Here is a 20,174-nt window from a genome sequence, read left to right as displayed (position 1 = left end):
GTTTGGATGAAAACAGCTGATTTTCTGGCAGAAATTGAAGAAAGACAAAGCTCTTCCTCAACATCTCTGTCTCTCTGGTTTTAGTTTTTATAGTAACCAGACTAGAGAAGCTCAATTTCACATAGATATGTTGTGGGAAATGGACTCATGCTCTTTCCAACTACTGCTGAGCTTCACTGTCTTTTCCATCACTGTCGTCACAGTCTTTCTAGATTCAGTGCTCTCACCGCTATCTAACATTCGTGCATCACTAATTCTCGTTTTAATGTAAAATGCTCTGTACCTACTGCCATCTAGTGGTAAGAACATTACATGATTACGCCGCTAGTCACTGCTACAGCAGACACTCGAAGATGGCATTATTTGCAGACAATTCATTTTCAAAAAATCTTTTAAAACCAATTACCGTATTTTTCGGGCTATAGAGCGCACCATACTAGCACCATCAATAAAATAAAATAAAATAAAAACTGGAAGCTGCTCTCGGTTTTCCATTAGGACCCCGCAGAGGGCGGCGTTCTAATAAATCTGCCGGACGCAGCACTCCGTCTCCAAAGTCAAACCATGGTTTCGTTCACACCGAGCTTAATTGCAGCGGCTCTATGTCCCTCCTGTAGAGCCAGATCGACAGCCCTCAACTTAAAAGCTGCATGATATGAGTTTGAAAACATTTCTCCATCGTGCCTGCTGCTAGCATGTGCTTGTTCTAAATGAAAATTAGCCGTTCTTCTTTGATTTACTATTTTGACTTCTAATGATTCACTTCCTGCTAGAGAGCCCCCTGGTGGTTGAAGAAAAATCCACAGAAAAGCCACAGCGGGCTACAATCCGCATGGTTCAAAGTTAAGGAAAAAAGTAGCAGCTTTTAGTCCGGAAAATACGGTACCGTAGTGAAATTGAATAATTTCCACGGCACACCTGACGATCACTCACGGCACACTAGTGTGCCGCGGAACAGTGGTTGAAAAACACTGTCTTACTACATCTCTAGCTGTTGCTTAAGGATATCTAAGTGCCTAGAAGCAAGAAAAGTGATCTGAGTTTTGTCCACATAGGTTTCTCTGAGAATTAAGGAAACTTCAGTGGCGTAAGCGGCTAATGGTTAGCCAGGCACGGTATTCTCGCAGTGCGAATGATGTTCAAATATTGTCTGTTTCATTTTTCCCCATCACTGACCTGAGATGCTTTCAGGTTAAGAGCTGAGAATTGGTTGTAGTTTATTTAGTGTTTTTGTGATCAATTGTCTCTTTGTAGGCTTTGACAACACAAGAAGAAGAAGTTCCTTCCTTCCTTCCTTCCATCCATTTTTTTCCATCTTCGACCCATCTCGTCTATTCTTTTTTTTCCATCGCCGCTCGTATATCTTTCGTCTTCCCCCCTCAGCCCCATTCATGGATGTAATTTAAATGTCTGTTTCTGCCCCCTCGCTTCTCCCAGACTCAAGGGTTTAGGAGCAAATTAGCTCGCCAGCTCGGTCAAGCTTAAACACAGAAATACTGCATTTGTTCCAGTGTATTTAAAGTTGTCCTCTGTCGATGCTTTGCAGAATGAATGAAAGCCAGGCAGACAGAAGCAGGCGGTCTGGCTGGCTTGCTTAGCGGAGTGGGCAGGTCTACCATAGAGATGCTAGCAGGACGCAGGCCTGCATTTTAGGAGCAGACTGTAAACACTCTGCTTTGCATAATTGTTCTTTCAAAACTGAATGTTGTGAAGGTCAAGATGAAGGTCAACATGTTTCCAAAAGTTATCTCTAATTTTCACAGAAAATATATTTTCCAGAACCATATGTTGGGCATTTCGTTTTAAAGGCAATTTGTCTGGAAATTTGCCACAACCAATTATGCCACGCTAGAGCAAACACCTCCTATCAAACAAATCTGTAGCATGATCTAATGTTTCCTCGGATATTTTTAATAGATTCCACCCTGCAAGATATCTCTCCACAAAATCCTATTTTAACTGGAAACAGATCAAATTATGCGAACAAGGTGAGCTGGAGTTTCGGTTTAATTTGAACTATAATTGCATTCTTCCTCTCCCTCCATCTTTCACAAGTTAAAATAATTGTCTCTTTAAAACACTCCCGCCGAAAAGATGAATTTTATCCAATAAAATTCATCACTGAATTACACCGGTGAATAGTTTTTTTTTTTTTTCCCGCAGTACTTATATAGACTAACACTATAATTCGGTTTACAAGCATAAACCTGCTGAGCTGATTTCTTGTTTCAGTAAAATCACCTGTATAAAAGGAAAAGGAGATCAAAGCAATTCCAACAATTTGCAGTTAATTACCTTTTCTCTCATTATCATTACATATTTACGTTTGCTACAGTTTGAAGACTTTTATTGGGACGCATGAAACGTTTTTTCAAACTGTATGGACACAGAAAGCTTCCTAAAAAAAGAGTTTTCTGTTGGTTACAAGAAAAACTAATTCAGCTGAAATGAGCACAAATGTATGACGAAGACTGCAGGCTGGTTCCCAGAGCAACCAGCTAATATCAACTTGTCAAAATAGCACATAGGTTAAATACTCTGAGCCATAGGCACTTTTAAAACTATTAAGAAGATTAGTGGGTGTTTATTCTATGCTTTTCCTAATGTTTAGCAATTTTATATTATTGTAGCAGTAGGAATAATTGCTCCTTTTCGGTTTTCTGAGTTCAAGGCTATTAAGCCATGAGAATCTCGTACTTTGCCTAGCATATGGTTTTCCACTTTGCTAAAAAAAAAAAAAAAGTGTGGTTTGCATTTGTTTTCATTCCCCTTTCACTCTGATGTCCTAAATAAAGTCCTGAACCAGCAAGGGCATTGAGTGGCAATTACAGATTTTCCACAAAGACACTTGAAAGACTTATTCATCTACTTATTGTTGTTTTGTAAAAAAAAATAAATAAATAACCAGAAATTTTGTTCTGGTAGTCTATTTAGATCATTTAAACATATAATAATGTCCTAAAGCTTCCTGAAATAAGAAGACATCAGGGAAGCGTCGTGTTGATATTCACAACTAGAGAAACAAACACCAACATCTCGATACCTGGACGGCCCAGTGCTGCTGTTGGACCGCCGTGATCCAGTATTTCTGTGCCCAGTAATGGATTCTTGCTGGAAGTGTGTCACTTTCTCTACGAAATCTCTGCATGTTGTTGAATTGGCAGCACGGTCGAACAGTTGGGCTCTTTTCAGGTTGAGATGAAACCAGCCATCCCCACAGGCTTTCTGGTGTTCGGCGGCCACATACGGGCATTGTGTCGCTGCCGAAGCCTGTGTTGAGAAAACCTCTCTGCTTCCTCTTTAACACAGTTTAGCCTTGTGCATCCAGGCTTATCTGTTTACGCCTTCCTGCCTGGGTTAAATCCAGTTCAGAGTGCCCGTTGAGAGAGTTAAACGGCCACTGGCTCATGTAATGTAGGGAAAAAGGGCATGAATTATAATATTGGCTGGTCTGCACAACAACGGATCACATCAAGGCAAACCTTTCTCCTCCAAGAGTTTTGTAAGCCAGGATATGAGTCAAGGGTGACTCTTTTTCAGGCTTAGAAAGTATGACTGGGGCACTGTGACCCCTTAGGAGCCAGTAATCATTGCAGAAGGGCATAATAGGGTGAGAGAATCCTCTCAGCAAAAGACTATTTGTTGCCAGGCCACCGAAACCAGCCCACCCACGTATGTCATCATGACAACCCGCTCGCATTGTTTCCACTACATCAAGCAGTCCATTGGCCAGTGGTCCTGCTCCTGAACAGAGCAGTGCTCTACGATGACATAGTGATTTATAAACAGCGGAGCGATTGCTTTTTTTTTTTTTTTTTTTTTCCCCGCTGCTGTTACACAGCTGTTAAGCAGATGCTGTTTGTACCAATTTAGAAGCTAGTGCATTGTTTGTCAACACCAGTTTGGAAATTCATTCTTTACACCAGGAGGCTGTTACACAATGCCCTGGCTCTGCTGTATGGATGAGCAGCAGGAGGAGGGAGGAGCGTGCATTGGAAGAAAATATTTTCATAATTTGGCTTGAACTGTTCCTGGCCTGTAATTCTTATTGATGTACTAGAAGACGAAGATATTTTTTTTTTTTTTTTTTTTCCCCAAGATCCTGGATATTCTGTGAATTTGTTCTTGACTCTCTGACTGTTGCTGAGGTCCAGGAATAGAAATAAGAGACTGACCTTACCTTGCAAAGCACGCATACCTGGAGATTCACCGATTAGAGATTTTGTGGCCGAATTATAATTTTTTTACTTTCTGGAGAAATTGAAAATGTAACTGTTTTCATAAAATGTTTAATATAAAATAAAACAACAAAACAGGATCAAGTGACAGAACGATACCTCTCTGTAAACCACAGGAAATGTTATAATGCTCTACAGAATAAAGGTTATGGGACGCATTTGTACGGATACAACTCAAATCATACTGATGACAACTCACAAACGTGTTTTGCACGTCAAAAATATGTTTTTCTGCACAATCGATTAAAAATCAATACTCGTGTTGGCCAGTAATTTACTGTCAGATGTCTCCAGATTTTTTATTTTTTATTTATTCCAACTATAAAGGAGTGTGAAGCAGCGTTTTATTTATAATAATCTATAGAACACGGGGGATGTCAAACCCTGTGTGTTAGAGGGCAGTACTGCAGTCAAACAGGATTTCACTGATAGAGATGCAGCTCCAGTCACAGGGATTGGAACTGATCCCTGTGATCCCTGTGATCAGCTCTAATCAAAATCAACAGGTTATAAAAAATGTACTCATAAATTCCCCTAATCATCAAAATAGCTTCCAGCATTTCTTGCCAACAAAACAATATACCATAGCGTGTACTTCAACATATTTATTCAGTTAGCTAAAACCTACATTTAAAGCTACTAGTACATAAAAAAAACTGTTAAAAAATGTAAAGGATCTTGGTTTACAACAGACGTCTTCACAGAAATGCAACTTCCCTTCTAGTTTTTGTGCTTAGTGATGATACATTCACTTATGGGAAAAAACTCAGATTTTGACAGCTGATCGCTGTCATCAAGCATACGATTAGCTGATCACTGTGTGATTTATCTGCATGTCTGGACCTGACATGATTCTATTACTGACATTGAAAATATCTGAGTCTTCTCTCAGCATCAACTTCCACATCAAAGAGTCTCATCAGCACGACTTGTTGGCTGTTAGGCGTTGTTGATCCCATATTTACCAATCTAATTTTGGTTGATCTGGTTCAGGGTGTGAACCAGATCAGCTGATACATCGGTGACTCTCTCGATCGCTTCCTGTGTCTGATATTCTCAGCACTTACTGTTTGACTTTAAAAAAAAAAAAACGTAAGGAATTCTGGTCAGGTAGGAAAAAAAGCAGAGAGAGTGATTTTCTTTTTATGTGAGGGGTTCATTTAATTACCTCAGTATACGTGATCTGGCAGTACTGGTTAGATGGGAGAGGAGGACAGAAGGAGGAGAGGCATAAAAGATGGCCTTGTGCAGGGAGCGGTGAGGGATGAATCTGGGGTTTTTTTTAGGGGGGCGAGCTTGATGTGGCTGAGCCAGATGCTGTAGGGAGAAGGAAAGGACTCGACGCTGTGCAGAGAATGATGGCTTACGTGGCGCAGTAAGGGTGCCCCTCTACTGTTTGTAAAAACAAGACCATCACACTCCATCTTGCTGCTCCCGAAGGAGCCAAGCCTCCAGGCTGATTTATGGCCTGCAGACTGAATTGGCTGGCTGGGATGACAGCAGAGCTTGGACTCTCCCTCGTGAGTAGTGTAGGAGGCTGCTTGGCCGAGCTTCAGCCTCAGCTGGCCGTAGAACTGTCCTCAGACAGGACACGCTGGATGTTGAGCTCCGTTCGCGGTGTAAAGATCAGACGGGACCCAGCCTGTTACGTCTCGAGCGCAAACCGGCCACAGAGAGAGTCGCCCTCTGAGCAGCCGCTGCCGCTATATTATCAGATTTTTCTCCTCCACTCTGAGACTTTCATCAGCATCTGCATCACAGGCTCCATCAAGACACTGTAGCAACAATTTAGATTTAATCAATCTTTGCCATGTGACTGCTAGGATGGAAAATTAATATGGAGAGCAATTAGAAAACAGTCATCTCGGTGTCAGAGACGCTCACGAATACGGTGATGAGAGCAGAAAAGCAGGGAAAGTCTCTGTGGGAAATAGAAACTTATAAACAGCATCGTCAGAGGTTCTACTTTGCTTTTCCTAAGGTGCAGCTCTTTTGCATTTAAAATATGCCACATGCTACTATGATGAAAAAAGAAAAAAAAAGGCCAGAGAGCAATGACAGAGTCGCTGTTTGCTCTTTTAGTCAGCAGAGCTTAATAACTGTCTTCCTTGACTATACAGGCTCTGTGTGATGGCTTTGTCACAGCATTTTAATGGGGTTCACTATCAAAGACAATGTGCAAACAACAGGAAATCAAAGAGAATGTGTAAAGTCGGTGTAGGCCACAGGAATCGTGTATCTGCTTTAAAGTGCTCCAAATTATTTCCTTTTGTAACATCTGCATCACTAAAATGTCTGGCTGTCTGTGCACGGATATCTGTTTTCATGACTAACAGAATTGGGACATTTGTTGCTTCAGCATAAATGTCAGCATAAAGAGAAAAGTAGCGAAGGACAAAAGTTGCTGATATTCTTTGTCAAATAATTTATCATACCAGATAGCTGCTCCACATTCTTTTTGGAGTTCATTGGCTTTAAAGCCGAACTGACTGAATTGTGTCACGCTGCACATACTTGTGGGCTTGTGGTTCATCTAAAATTAAGATTTTGCCACTCGAATCTGACTCCAGGAGAATTCAGTCCTGCCTCCCGTCCTCCATTACTCTTAATTTTCACGGCTACATACTGAGGTGTAACAAAGCATCCAGCTGCTGATATGATACATGAGATCGAGCTCCCAAAACCACTTTCTTGTTTATAAACCACTTTTTTTGTTTTTATAAGTGAATTTTTAGAGTCTATAATAAATGTAGATTAATTCAGTCCAAGTTTGACGAGTCAGTCTGCTACGATTTTTATCTTATCTAGATCCTAATACCAAAAAAGCACAAAAAATAAACCATTTATTGTGTGTTACTGCAAGGAATTGTAAATATTTCATAAATCTCAAACTGGGCTTTGAAGAACCGCTGCTCGGCGTTAAGCAATCAGGTTTAGGTTTACCTCTATAAATATTTTAGACGTTGAAGTAGAGCGCTACAGCTACAGTTCAGGTGCCTTTGCTGCCAGTTGTTACTGGCTAAGAGTTAGCCAGCTGCAGTGTTCTTGAAATGCTTTAAAATCATTTGTAATCTATTTCACACTGTCTTGTATGTTTGTTTTTCTTTTTTTACGCTAGAGGACCCAGAATAACAAACTTAATTTTAAAGAATCTGTTACTCATGTAGATTCCAGTCAGGTTTTCATTAATCTGCTTTTTGTGGGTTTTATGCTGGGTCTGAAAAGTTTCCTAAAGTTTCTAAAATTTTTCCTTTTTTGTTTTGACTGCTAGAATAATGTTTTTATGAATTCCAGTTTAAAAATATCTATCTGGACTAAATTACAAGCTAAGCTAGTGCTAGCTGGCTAATGGTTAGCCATTTGTATTTTTTACAAGTTGTTTATTTTGTCTGTCAACGTGGTACCATTTATTTTCCACTTTTGCCTTCAGTGTCTAGGTAAATGTGTACTCTTCATCAGACAAGAGTACATTCTGCCTTCCTTTAAAATAATATTAAACAGGGAATCCAGCTTAAAACGAGTCATTTCAACACTTTGAAGCTTTATATCTATAGAATTTTTTACAAAGCTATTGTAAAACGATTGGTATCAAACATTTTGTAATTCATACTGACCAGGTTTCATACTCACTTTGAGTAGTAAAGTGAAATGAGGCATTATGACTCCAATGAATAGAATTTAACAGTATAAAGTAGCTAACCATAATTAGGCTTCAAAACTACAGTCAATGGACCTTGGTGCACATTAAATTATTCTAAATTATACACGTGAATAAATGAAGCATTTTTAAACATGTTAAAAATTATTTGTGTAATATATAAAAATACTTAACTTCGAAGAAAAATACACTGCACAATGTGCAAGTTATCTTTTAATGTAAAATGAAAACAAGGAAGGTAAGAAATGACATCAATTGGATAAAAAAAGGACAAAATCATCTAGAGCACATTCCTTTAAATCTGGGGCTTGTAATAACTGCCTGGACTAAAATAGCAACTACACAGTGCTTCACAAGGCACATTGTGATGTTTTAATATTACGAGGTGCTACATACAGGTGGAAGCTGCAACACTTACTTTTGGAGCGATAAGCGCCTGTGTTTTCCAAGAGAGGCTCCATGTGTGAGCCAAAAAGGACGAAAAATAGCTGGCGAAAGCTGGAGGAGTTTTACACGGAGCACATCTCTTTGCTTTTGTGTCAGAGGGTTTAAGTCTTTTGCTGATTCCTCGTTTTTTGCTACATTAGCAACAAAAAATAGTGCCTGTAGGCATATAATATGAAGGGATCATTATATCTAGTACACCAGAGTAAAGTGAGCAATGAGCTAGTCAGGTTGTGGGATTCCCACAGTGAAGCTAAAGATCTGTAACTTGAAGTTCAGATGCCTTTAACTGATCAAGAGAATGAGTCAGGGCTGAATCTGCCGTCGCAGGCTGCACATTTAAGATAAAATGACTCAGAATGTGTAGATTTTCTCCCCGTGGTGACGCAAAGGGATGTTTTTCCAGGTAACTGCAAACAGAAAAACAAGGACAGCAGCGCTGCCGGGGGATTTGTATTGGGCATTTGAAGTGGCATTATTTATTAGATTCCCATGCTGTGGAAGTTCTCCCAAGAGCGTAGCGGCCCTTTGACCTGAAATCTGTATTAAAGCACAGTATGCCTGAGCCAAAGGCAGCGGTGGGCAGACAAGGATCTTTTTAGGCTGCATTTCCAGTAGAATGCATTGTAGTTTAAGTGCTTCAATCATGTAAAACAAAAGACAAGCAACCTCCGCCCTTCAGTGAAAGTCACTTAGTAATTAATAGGTATTAAATCTGCAAACGGAAATGTTCCCAACAACATCCTGCTTTGTGCGTCTGCTTTAAATCTGCTCCTTGCACTGATTGGCAACCCTATTTCCTGACTTTTCCTGATGACTTTGAATACACATTCTCAGCAGGAGGTGCCTTCACAGCCTCCTATTCTGTACTCGCGCTGCTGTAAGAGCCCCTAATTCATCTCTTTCCATTACAGTCGCCTCGTTTTATTTCAAATAGGAAGAGATTATGCTTTGTCAGAGGTCGATGGCCTGTCACTTTTTTTTATTTAAATTTTCTCTCAGTGTTTTGTGGATCTTTCAGAGCAACATCTGCGTTTTATGAAGCTCCGAGCACAGGCAGGATGTGTGAGTGTTAATAGCACTTGGCTTCCATAACAATGTCATTTACAACCCAGTTGCTCTCTGATAGACCCCTAAAGGAAAGAGAGAAAATGGCTTTCACTGCATATGCAAGCGCGGCTAAGTAGCAACCATGCAACTTGTGTATATTTCTTTGTGCCTTAAGGCTTTTCATGCCCCAGAGGATGCTTTGGGCTATAGAAATAAGCCAAAGTGTTTAGAGGAAATTGCATTCATTACCAGGATGCTTGTAAATTTTTAATCAGTGGAGAAAAAGATCTGCTTTATCAAACACGTCAAACAAGATTTTACAGGAATTTTCACATTCCTACATGTGTAAAATCAAATTACGTACAGGAGTGAGCACAGAAATGGTAACTATATGTTAGTGTAATGATCAAAAATGTGACTTCTTATTGTTCCTCTATTGTCTGTGGATGCATTCAAAAACCTGTCGCTCAGAAAGCCGTAACAAAAGACCTGCAGGAAGCAGAGGGAGATGAAAATTGCTTAAAAAGGGGCTGTTTTTCTGTACCATATAGCCTTAAGCGATGTGTTTATTTTTCAGTCATCACCATTCATTATGTTTGTGGTACCTTGTAAAGACTTTTTCCTGTGATTGCATTGTTACATACTGATTGCATATCTTATAAAAGAAAGAAAAAAAAAAGAAATCCCCGGCTTAATAGCTTTTGTCTGCTTGATTGCTGCCTTTGCAGTTTGTCAGTTCAATCAGTGTGGATTTATAGGAACTTATACACCAGCTATAATACCAGGAAGAGAAAAATACTCTTTCCTCTTTTGCTATGTTTTGCCGCATAAAATTATTTCATATGCTTTCCACAGGTCCTTATGGCAGTATATTAACTAAAGTTAATATTTTCTTCAAACATTTTAAAGTTATCAGTAGATGACGACGTTAGGAAAATCAGCATAGGTTTATGGTATAATGAGGATGATCTGTTTTTATTTTTTTAAAAAGCAAAAGGAGAGCAACAATTATTCATTTCTCTTGACACAGTACTTAAACAGACTTATTATTTATGCTGTAATAATGTTATTTCAACATTATTACTGCAGATTATATGCTGTAATAATGCATATGACAGCTCATATTTTATCAAATATGACAATTTCAGTCAACATCACAATGTTTTTGCTATAGGATTCTTTTCCTATGCTAACATGTAAGCAACAGGAAGTTAAAGGAGCCTTCTTTCAGCAAGCTAGTTGGTGGTGCACAGAAACAGGTAGGGGAGGGGCAACTCTAGACTGTGCTCCATAAAGCTGTAAAATGTTCCCGTCACCCCAGAATATTCTCTGGTGTGTCATTAAAAGCTACTTTTTAATATTAGGAATGGTCAACGGGGGGAAAAAACATCATACAGTTACACGGCTCCACAAAGCAACAGGTTGGGGAGGGGCAACGCTGCATTATCAAATGCTACGGAATGATGGAGGAAACTCGAGTCACTTCTGCACTTCATCTGGAACCTCATTGAACGTCCGAGAGATCGTAGGAAATGGCGTGACAGAAAAAAAAAAAGACATTTTTGATTCTGGGAATGCACAGCAGCAAGTTGGGAGCAGCAACAATGCATGACTGCATGAGCCGTAAAAATGAGAAAAACTCTGGTCATTCTGGCAGTTTCTTGGTACATTTTGTAATTTTGAGACACGTTGAAACCAGTCAGTGGATTACATGTTCACCTGAGGTTTTTTCAAAGCCATTAAATGTTCATAAATGCTTCCCAGTGTCCAAATTTAGGCTGAAATCATCAAAGAAATGTCGTGCCGTTGTATCAGTCACTCGTGGCCTGCATTCTTGGTGCCTGTGCTCATATTTTCTGCCCATAATTCAACTCCCACATATTTGGGCTCAGATAGCCTTTGATCCCTTTTACTCACTTCATTCAGGCATTTAGTTTCCGTGTTATCTGTCAGCGCCATCAGATTATACTTTATGAGAGACAGCGCTGACACATCTGCCCCTGAAAAGCCTGTCTCCGATCTTTAAATATCGATCCCCAGGGCCTTAGCAGAGGTGCCTCTCGCGAGTGTGAAAAAGAAGGGGGGGAAAAAATAAAACAGATCATTAGTGATTTTAATTAGGTGATCTTTCAAGCTGGGATTGCCAGATGTAAGCATATGCATTTGGGTCGATCTCAATCCCTCTCTCACAATTCCTTTTTTTTTCTTTTTTTGTCATTTCGTGCTTCTGGAACGGTGGATGGCTGCTGCTTGGAGTGAAACAAGCAGTAGGGAGCACAGAAATATCTCACGTGTGCTCGTGCAGCAGGTTCATTTTTAGACCTTGAGCTGGAGGAGAAACATGCTACAGCTGCAACGAGAGATTTTAAAAATGAACTTTAATACTTTAAGTCAAACATTTTTTAAGCGCTTTTTGATGCTCTTTTTACCTCACATCAAATATGTTTTTATTTTATGTATCAAACAAATTTTTCACTGGTTTTGAGGAAAAACAGCATTTAAATTTAAATGAGTGATCATAGCATCTTTTTGTCATCACCAATGATGCCAAAATGTTCTTGAAAGTTCTCCCACCAACAACAAAGTGCAGCACAGCCTTACAGAGTCAGACTAATCTGCTTTTTATCCCCCTGCTCCAGCGTTAAACATCATTACATATTTATAACTCGGCGCCAGATGACAGAGACGGAGAGGGAGGAAGAGATATGAACCAGGCAGCAACGCCGCAACTCGTCTGGTGTCTTTCTCTGGGATATCTGATTGCACTGTTTAAACCTGCCTTTTATCTGTCGTTTGGTAGTGAAAACCCAATTACGCAACAGCTCCAAATGGACTTTTGATTTATCAATACATGGTTTAATTGGTACATTAGATGTGCCTCAAACATCTAGTTTATGATTGGGAGGAGTGTGAGAGAGACTGCATCTTGAAGTTGATGTACATGGTAGAAATTTAATAGCCTAAAATCACTTTGGGTATCAATCTTATTCTTCTTCTATTAAAATATGTTTTAAAAAAAAAAAAGCATGTTCCAAGCTAAAGTTGAACACAAACAGTGCAGTTACACAGACCATTCTGGAGACAGTACATATCCAGTTAAAAGTTAACTTGCCTTAGATTAGCCAGTGGTTGTTGGGAGAGATGGGGGTCTAATGTTGTTTCCTGCTGAATGAAGCCAAATCATCTTCAAAAACTCTTCCTATCTTGTTCATCGCTTTTTCTTTAAGTTGTTTAATGGCTGATTTGACACGAACAAATGATTTCTGTCATTAATCCCTACGGCTGGATGATATGTCTGACAAACATATCACAATACAAGGGTTTCATATCTGTCAATATTGATAATCATTGACTATTTTTTTGTTTCAAATATCTGAAGTACAGCCAAACTGGTGATGTGACCTTTTCTGTTTCATCCACAATTTCCTCTCAAGCTGTTGTACTCATTTTCTCCTTTCATTTCACTCGTGTTTTTATTTTTGAGCAATTATGAAATATGAAACTGCTGCTGTGCAAGTCACTCAACAGGTTGTTGCTAGGTAACCAGAGTCAGTTGCTAGGTAACTGAAGAGTGAGTGAGTGAGTTGATGCCACCAACCTTGCTTAGCTGGCAGTGAGAGATTGAGCGGCTAAAGCTTTTCATCAGCCTACATTTCCCAGAATGCTGTTTGGTTATTGATCGGAGTTCAGTGAAATTATTGAATATGGTTGTATTATCTACTGACATTGATCAAGTGTTTATTGCGATGCATGTTACTGATTTATTTCCCAGCCCAAATGGTCACAAATAAAATTTGTGGTTTAAATTTAAACTAATCTAGCAAACTTTTTTTCTTTGTCTGCAGATCCCGGAGAGGGCTTCCACTGCCAGGACGAGTGCCGCATACTGGGCCACTCTGACCGCTGCTGGATGCCTCGGGTTTCGGTCCCAGCACGCGCCAAGTCACCCGAGCACGCTCGCAACGTCATCGCTTTGTCCATCGAGGCCACCACGGTGGACGTGCCGCACTACGAGGACGGCACTATCAAGAGGACTTTTGCCACCTTTGGCAAGGATGGGCCAGAGGATGTTGAACGGGGAGAGTTGAAGGGAAAGCGGACTCAGGAGTCTCAGGTGTGCAGCCCCAAGGCCAACGGAGGGGCAGTTCGCGAAGCCGGCAACGGGCGTGAGGCCGCCAGCCCCATCACCTCCCCCGTGCACCTGAAGAGCCCGATGTCCAAGGCGTCATCTTCCTACAATACACTGAAATGTCGTGACGCAGAGCGGATCGCAAACCACAGCCTGCTGCGGCAGCCTGAGGGGAAGGACAGCGAGCCGGCCGTCAGGGAGATCAACACGCTCCTGCACGACGGCCGAGACAAGGAGTCCCCCAGCAGCAAGCGCCTCAAGGACATTGTGCTTTAGCAAGCTTCTTGGCGACACTCCAACACGCACACACATATACAGTGTAAACTCACATATATATATTTACCCCACGGTAGCTGTGTGTACACAGCCAGGCTGTGGAAGTGTAGAGACACACCCATTTGCAGAATCCAAAACTCCAGAACCAGCTTGGGCTGCTGATGATGAACTGTAGTCTGCTGCAGCTAGTTGTGTGCTCAAGCCCAGGTAGTGGATGTGGCTTTGTCGTAGTCGCAGTACTTTTTCCTCGTTTGCTTTTGTTCGGTTTTTCTTTCAGTCTGCATTAAGTAAACAGGCAGGTTACTGTTGACTGCATGGACGCGGCCAGTGGAGCTCCTCCAGCCCTCGAGCCAAAGCAGGACACTACATGTTCAGACGCATGAGGTGCCAATTCCTACGTACAGTTATGCCTTTTGAACTACTTTTGTATGACTAAAATGACATTTGCCTTCTTTGGTTTTGCAGTGTGTTTTAGCTGCTAAAATCGCTCCTTGTTCCTTTGTATAGTGAGCTCTGACACTGTAATAAACAACCACAGACACACGCGCAGGATTCACCCAAACACACGTTGCTCATTGGCTCCTTCGTGGTGCGTTCAGGAGCAGGATCAAGAGTCCTCTCGGTCTCGTTTGTCTTCTGCCTGGCTGATAGGAGAAAACTTCTGCTTTTCCCCCTGAGGACAACCTGGTATCATCAGACTGTGAGGTCTTTAAAGTATTTATATTTTATCACGGAAGGAGCAAAATGAACTCCTGCTATCTGCCAAGCCTCTCTGAACGCTGGAAGTGGGACAGACCGATCTTTGTGTTCAGAACAAGTTGTATGAACAAATTAAAGACTTTAATGCTTTTGAAATCTCCTGTGCCCAACCTTGATTGTAGCCAGTGGAGCACAAATTAGAGCTTTGTGCTTTTGGTCTTGTACTTTTTTTGACTTTTGACTATGGGGCTAGGATAGAAGGGATCGTCACTCATGTCTTGCTATGTGGAACTCTGTATAGGGTTTACTATTATCATTTTTAATAACCTGTTGTTATGTGACAATCCCTTTAATGTTTTGTTTCAAAAGGAAAAAAAAATCGAATAAACATTGGTGTTCAACTGAAGCTACGGTAGCGTTTGTTACACAAACACGAAAATAACATAAAAAAACATATATGCCAAAATATATTTTATAAATAATTTAAAATGTATAATGAGAATATTTAATGCTGTGTAGTTATTTTATGAGTAAGTTATACTTGAAATTAACTTGCTTTTTGTTCATTTGTCTTTTGCTTTTATATGGATCTTGATTTTTCTTTTTTTCTTTTTTATGAAATTGGATTTTTTTGGTTTTGTTTTGCTTAATGTGTGATCCCTGGCAACCGTTGACTTGCAGTCTACCTTGTTGTAAAGAGTTTCTTATTGGTCAGTTCTTGTGCCATCCAGTTTCTGTGTGGGCTACTAGAAAATGTGGAAAAAAAGACAAAAAAAAAGAAGAAAAAAAGCAATCTCAGCACCAACATTAGTGTGTCCGTTCGACGAGCTTAGAGTGAGATAGCAAAAGAAACCAAAAAAAAAAAAAAAAGATGTAAACCCAACTGTGCTGACTGCAGGATGTTGCTTATCCTTAGCATCTCAGGAGGAGAAAGCTGTTGCAGTTTCACACCTTTAGCTCCAGCTTGTAAGGCTGGACTTGAGTTCAAATGAGCTCCTGACATGCAGACTTGCTTTACTCAGCACTGCTGTCACCATGTGCCATCTGTGTTCAGCTGATCTCCAAGATGAGGTAGAGACGGCAGCGAGTGGTAGACACAGGGCTCTCCCCTCCTATGAGCACCACACAACAGACTGGGTGGAATCATGTCTGAACCAGCAAAGGTCCTGGAAGACCCACGCTGCACGCCAGCAGTGTGGCTTTAATGTTTCTTTGCAGTGCACAGTAGTTTGTACAATGTGGAAGTCGATGAATGGAAATGGACAGAATGCATACAACACACTAGATCCTGTGGCTGAATGTTTTGCTGGTCTCACCCATGCTTCTGGCAACATAAAAATCGGAATAATCACTGAATGTATACAGCAGCTTATAATTAAACTATTAAATGTGCTCTGCATTGTTTTCTTGTCTTTACTTGACCTGATGAAATGATGCTAGTTAAACTAAAATCATGCATCGAGGTACATGCCAATAAAATTCGAACCTCAGAAAAATTGTAGTTTAGTTCAACTTGTATATGAGATTCATTTGAAACACAGCAGTACATCTGGTCGTCCAGTTTTTTTATTTAAATTCAAGCAGCTCAACATGTCCTACATTGTTTGCACTGGTTTGGAGCTGATTTTAATCTCATTGCACAAATGTACAAGTGACACACAATAAATTCAAATTAGAAGCTGAATGCACTCATTGGTGTTTGCAAAAGTTTCCATATGTTTTCCCACTTGATCGGTGCTTTGCTTTCACTTGTCTTGTCAGTTCATCCCAGTCAGCTCAGTGAAGGTAATATTAAGAGACGTTGCTGGTCACGGTGTCAAGCTTTTTCTTCAGGAAGCACAAACGTAAGCCACTGGTAATGATCTCAACGTAAAATTAATCTACTGACTAACTAGTTGCATGCCAGGGATTAACACACCTGATTCAAATGAATGCAGCTCAGCAAAAAGCTTGTTAATTATCCATCAAATGAAATCAGGTGTGTTGAAGCAGGAAAACACCTAAAACATGCGAGGCAGTGTGCCTTGAGGACTAGGTTTTTAAAAAGCCCTGCTGGACTCTACAAAAATAATTTTTGACAAACTAAAGATTGAAATAATTGATTCTAAGATCCATAACACCTTCTTTTCATCATCAGTAACCCCTTGGGTCATGTTTCAGGGTCCAGGAAATCCTTTTTCTCTTCTTCTGATATCTTAGCAGTATCTTTCTTGCTGCACTTTAAAGTCTTCTCTCTGCAGTTAAGATTAAGACTTGCTTACTACAGCCAGTATTAAGTTGTGCTTGAAGCTTTTGTCCCATGAGACGCCTTTTTCATAAGTTCTTGGCTCTTCAAGCATCTTCCTGTCAGATTCTTCGAGTTTCTGAGTCCCAGTTGTTAAGGAAGGGAGAGCTGTTCTCACTGACACTCTGACTTTCTTCACAATTTCTGTCAGAAAAGCCTATTTTTATTTATTATCACTCTTTGTTTTTTAATTATCTTTTTCATCACAGTTTATTGCAGCACTATGCCTTTTGCAGTGCAATACTGTTAAAATAATGCTTTTAGAGGGTATACTACAATGGTGTTTTTCCATTCTTTCAGCAGGTGTTTCCTATGAACAAGAGGAAGCTGTCGATAATCAAGATGACATGGGAACCTGTAGGAACAGCTTTTCAAATTTGGATCAACCTAAGTTGTTGTAGAAACTTTTAGTTGTTCATTTCTAGTTCCTTGAAAAAGAACATTTTTATTATTCTGAAATGTGCATTATTTGCTAACCACTAGTTCAATATTTACATTAATGGAATAAAAATGGAAAATCTGGGAGGTTCTAAAATCTTTGAACAATAGTGAATTTGAAACACAGGAAACAAAGAAAAGGAAACACACAATACGGGATCAGATCGATTTTTAGAAAAGGGTTTTTATTACCAAAATCCCATTTTAGGAGGGTGGACTGTTAACTTAGCAATCTTCCCATTACGTGTATATGTCATAGCATTACATTTCTGTATTAAACATATATTTTTCATTGCTCTTATGTAACATTTTTGAATTTCCTAAGAAAATATATTTTTTAGAACTTTAGGTTTTCAAAAACTGAAAGCCACATTCATTTAAACTAAAAAAAGGCAGTGTTTAAAACACATCCATCTGCATAATGAATCAAAAAAAGCATGTTCACTCTTTAGGTTTCACTGCAGCCTAGTTTATTATGGTCTACCTACACTGAAAGATTATTCATCTGAAAAAAGTTCATTTTTAGAACAGGTTACTGCTTCACAAACAACAAATGAGAGAACACAGTCAAAACAGAGAATACACAAAATTACATGTTCAGCTTGATCTTTATACATTTAAACAAACAAGGAAAATCAAACCATACAAGGACCTAACAGGATCAACATTTATGTGTATTGTTCACTGAAACTGAAGATATTAATCTTGAAAAATCAATAAAATAAATGTGGGATGCGAGTATGAGTGTGTCCAGATTATTTATAGACTTGAAGCAATATTGTATACAGTCTAAAATATGAGGTGAGAATTAATGTTTCAAGAAACAAAACAAAAAACAAAAAACACACAGGATGGTAGCTTATTTATTGCTGTCATAAAGAAAAATAAAATAAAAAGGTTCTGCTGAAGCTGCTTCAAGCCGGCCATGAATTTTTCCCTTGGAGACAGTTTTCTCTCACTGTTTGCTTGGAGTGGGCTGGTTGTGGTATTTCCACTGAGGAAGAGGAATGATTAATATCTGAGGCGAACAAAGAGAAAAACTACAGCTTCAACATAATGCTCGTCTTAAAAGCTTACTCACCCTGTAAAACAAAACTGCTAATAAACATGTCAAGCCTTTTGTTTTTATCTCTGACATAATTGTTTAAAATGTGATATCACATAATCTTGAGGATAAATGATTAGGAAAGAAAAATATGTTTGATCAATTTGATGCTCTTTGTGGTTGTAATATGACACAATGCTAAAAATTCAATGTGCTTTATTTAAATTTTATGTATTCAACTAAACATTTGATGTTCATATAATGCCTCTTTTACTCTGATGCAGAAAATGTTATTTAAAAGATGAAGTTTAAAACCACAAAACTGAGATTTTGAGAAAAAACAAACCAAAACATTGCAGTTGTTTTTCACATGCTAGCCGATTCTATATGCTCCAAATTCATAATTAGGCTATTTTTCTAAGTTAATTTGTTCACATGTGGCAGATTCGACTTGGTCTTTCCATTATTAAACTTTGATTGTATGGTAAAAAATAATGGTAATTAAAAAGACGCCATGCTTATGTTATGGCCACCAACTCGCATGACATAACTTTTGAAGCATTTCTGCTAATTGAAGAAATTCTTTCAAAAATACAAATTTAATGTAATGATGAACAACAAGTTTTCCACTAAGAAAATGTCACACTTGGGCCAAAACATTTTGCCACAATGCTAAAATTTAATACAAACACATCAACATGACAGTTTTAGAGCTAAAACCTGCACTAATGAATTAATTGACTTATTATAAAATATTTATTATAAAGACTTGTTGGACATTTCACATCATTTCTCCACTTTTAAATTTGCATTTTCCAAAACAATAGCATCCTGTTAGAGTTCCCTGATCATCATTAAGATGTATTCAAAAAATAAAACATTGTTTTGAGCCTGGAGTCAAAATTTGGGCAGCTGCTGTTGGCCTAAACCTACAGACCGTCCACTGTTTCTCTAATCAAGCACCATAAGGGAAAGAAAAGAGACAGAGAGGGTGGATGAGCAGAAAGCGCCAAGGCAGAGGCAGTTCTCAGGACAATATGAATGACTTCACACCTTCTTCTGCACCTTGGGTTCCTGGCAGTAAAACCTACCGAGTGTGAGGATGAACTGTCAAACACTCACAGGAAGATGCTTCTTCCTGCAAGGCTTCAAACAAGAATCTGGCTTTTTAAGCTTTTCTTTTTTTAATAATTATGGATTGATTTGTAATGTGTTCAGATGATTTGGAAACTGATTTATGATTTCTGCATTCTGAGTCTTATTGAGCCTCTTAAGTTTCTGCAATCCAAGTCAAAAACTCTTAATTGGATTGTATGTGGCCAATGCAAAGTAATGCCTTATTAAAATGAACCATAAAGGCAAGAAGTGTCACATGCATGACATGGGTCCATCCTAAAACAAAATTTCTCTGCTTTACACATCTAGAAAGAATTATTATTTTTTTATCCTTCTTCTTTGGGACTCACTTAAATTGGACAAAGAGGGTACTTGCACATCCACAATTAAGCTGATAAGAAAATTCTCAATTAAATTTTAGCATTGACCATCCAAACACACATGCCTTGACATAATCATTGTAGCTCTGGCTTTATGTTCAAGGTTTTTGTCCTGTGGGAAGGTGAATCTCCACCCCATTCTCAGGTCATTTGCAGACGTTAATATGTTTTCTCTCATCCATCCTTTTTACTTTCAGTTTTTTAATTTTTCTTATCATCAAGGACACCACTAAAATTTCATTATGTTCCAGCAACATAATGACAATTGAAAATCTTTTATGTCTAGGATTGGTCTGGAGACTTCCTGTCCCACTGAAGAAAAGTCTATGCTACCATCATCATGTTTAGCATTAGTGTGAGCTGCAGGATGTGGAGGTGGTGTGATGGCATGGGGTCGTGACCTTTTTCACGTGACGT

At 39.2% G+C, this 20,174-nt stretch overlaps 1 protein-coding gene across 7 annotated transcripts in view; it reads left to right on the top strand.

Moving 5' to 3' along the window:
- The window catches only part of pcdh19 (protocadherin 19), an 82,918-nt gene extending 67,032 nt beyond the window's left edge, over nucleotides 1–15,886 (top strand). For all 7 annotated transcript variants that reach the window (XM_081611710.1, XM_008420595.3, XM_008420594.3 and 4 more), the window contains exon 5: nucleotides 13,236–15,886. In XM_081611710.1, the coding sequence (XP_081467836.1) occupies nucleotides 13,236–13,795 (560 nt within the window). In that variant the 3' untranslated portion in view covers nucleotides 13,796–15,886. The remainder of the gene's footprint in view (nucleotides 1–13,235) is intronic.
- The last annotated feature ends 4,288 nt before the right edge of the window (nucleotides 15,887–20,174 follow it).

Source organism: Poecilia reticulata, chromosome 10 (genome assembly GCF_904066995.2).
Source record: "Poecilia reticulata chromosome 10, P_reticulata-male-v2, whole genome shotgun sequence".
NCBI classification, from domain to species: domain Eukaryota; kingdom Metazoa; phylum Chordata; class Actinopteri; order Cyprinodontiformes; family Poeciliidae; genus Poecilia; species Poecilia reticulata.
This window is presented reverse-complemented; position numbering and strand designations above follow the sequence as displayed.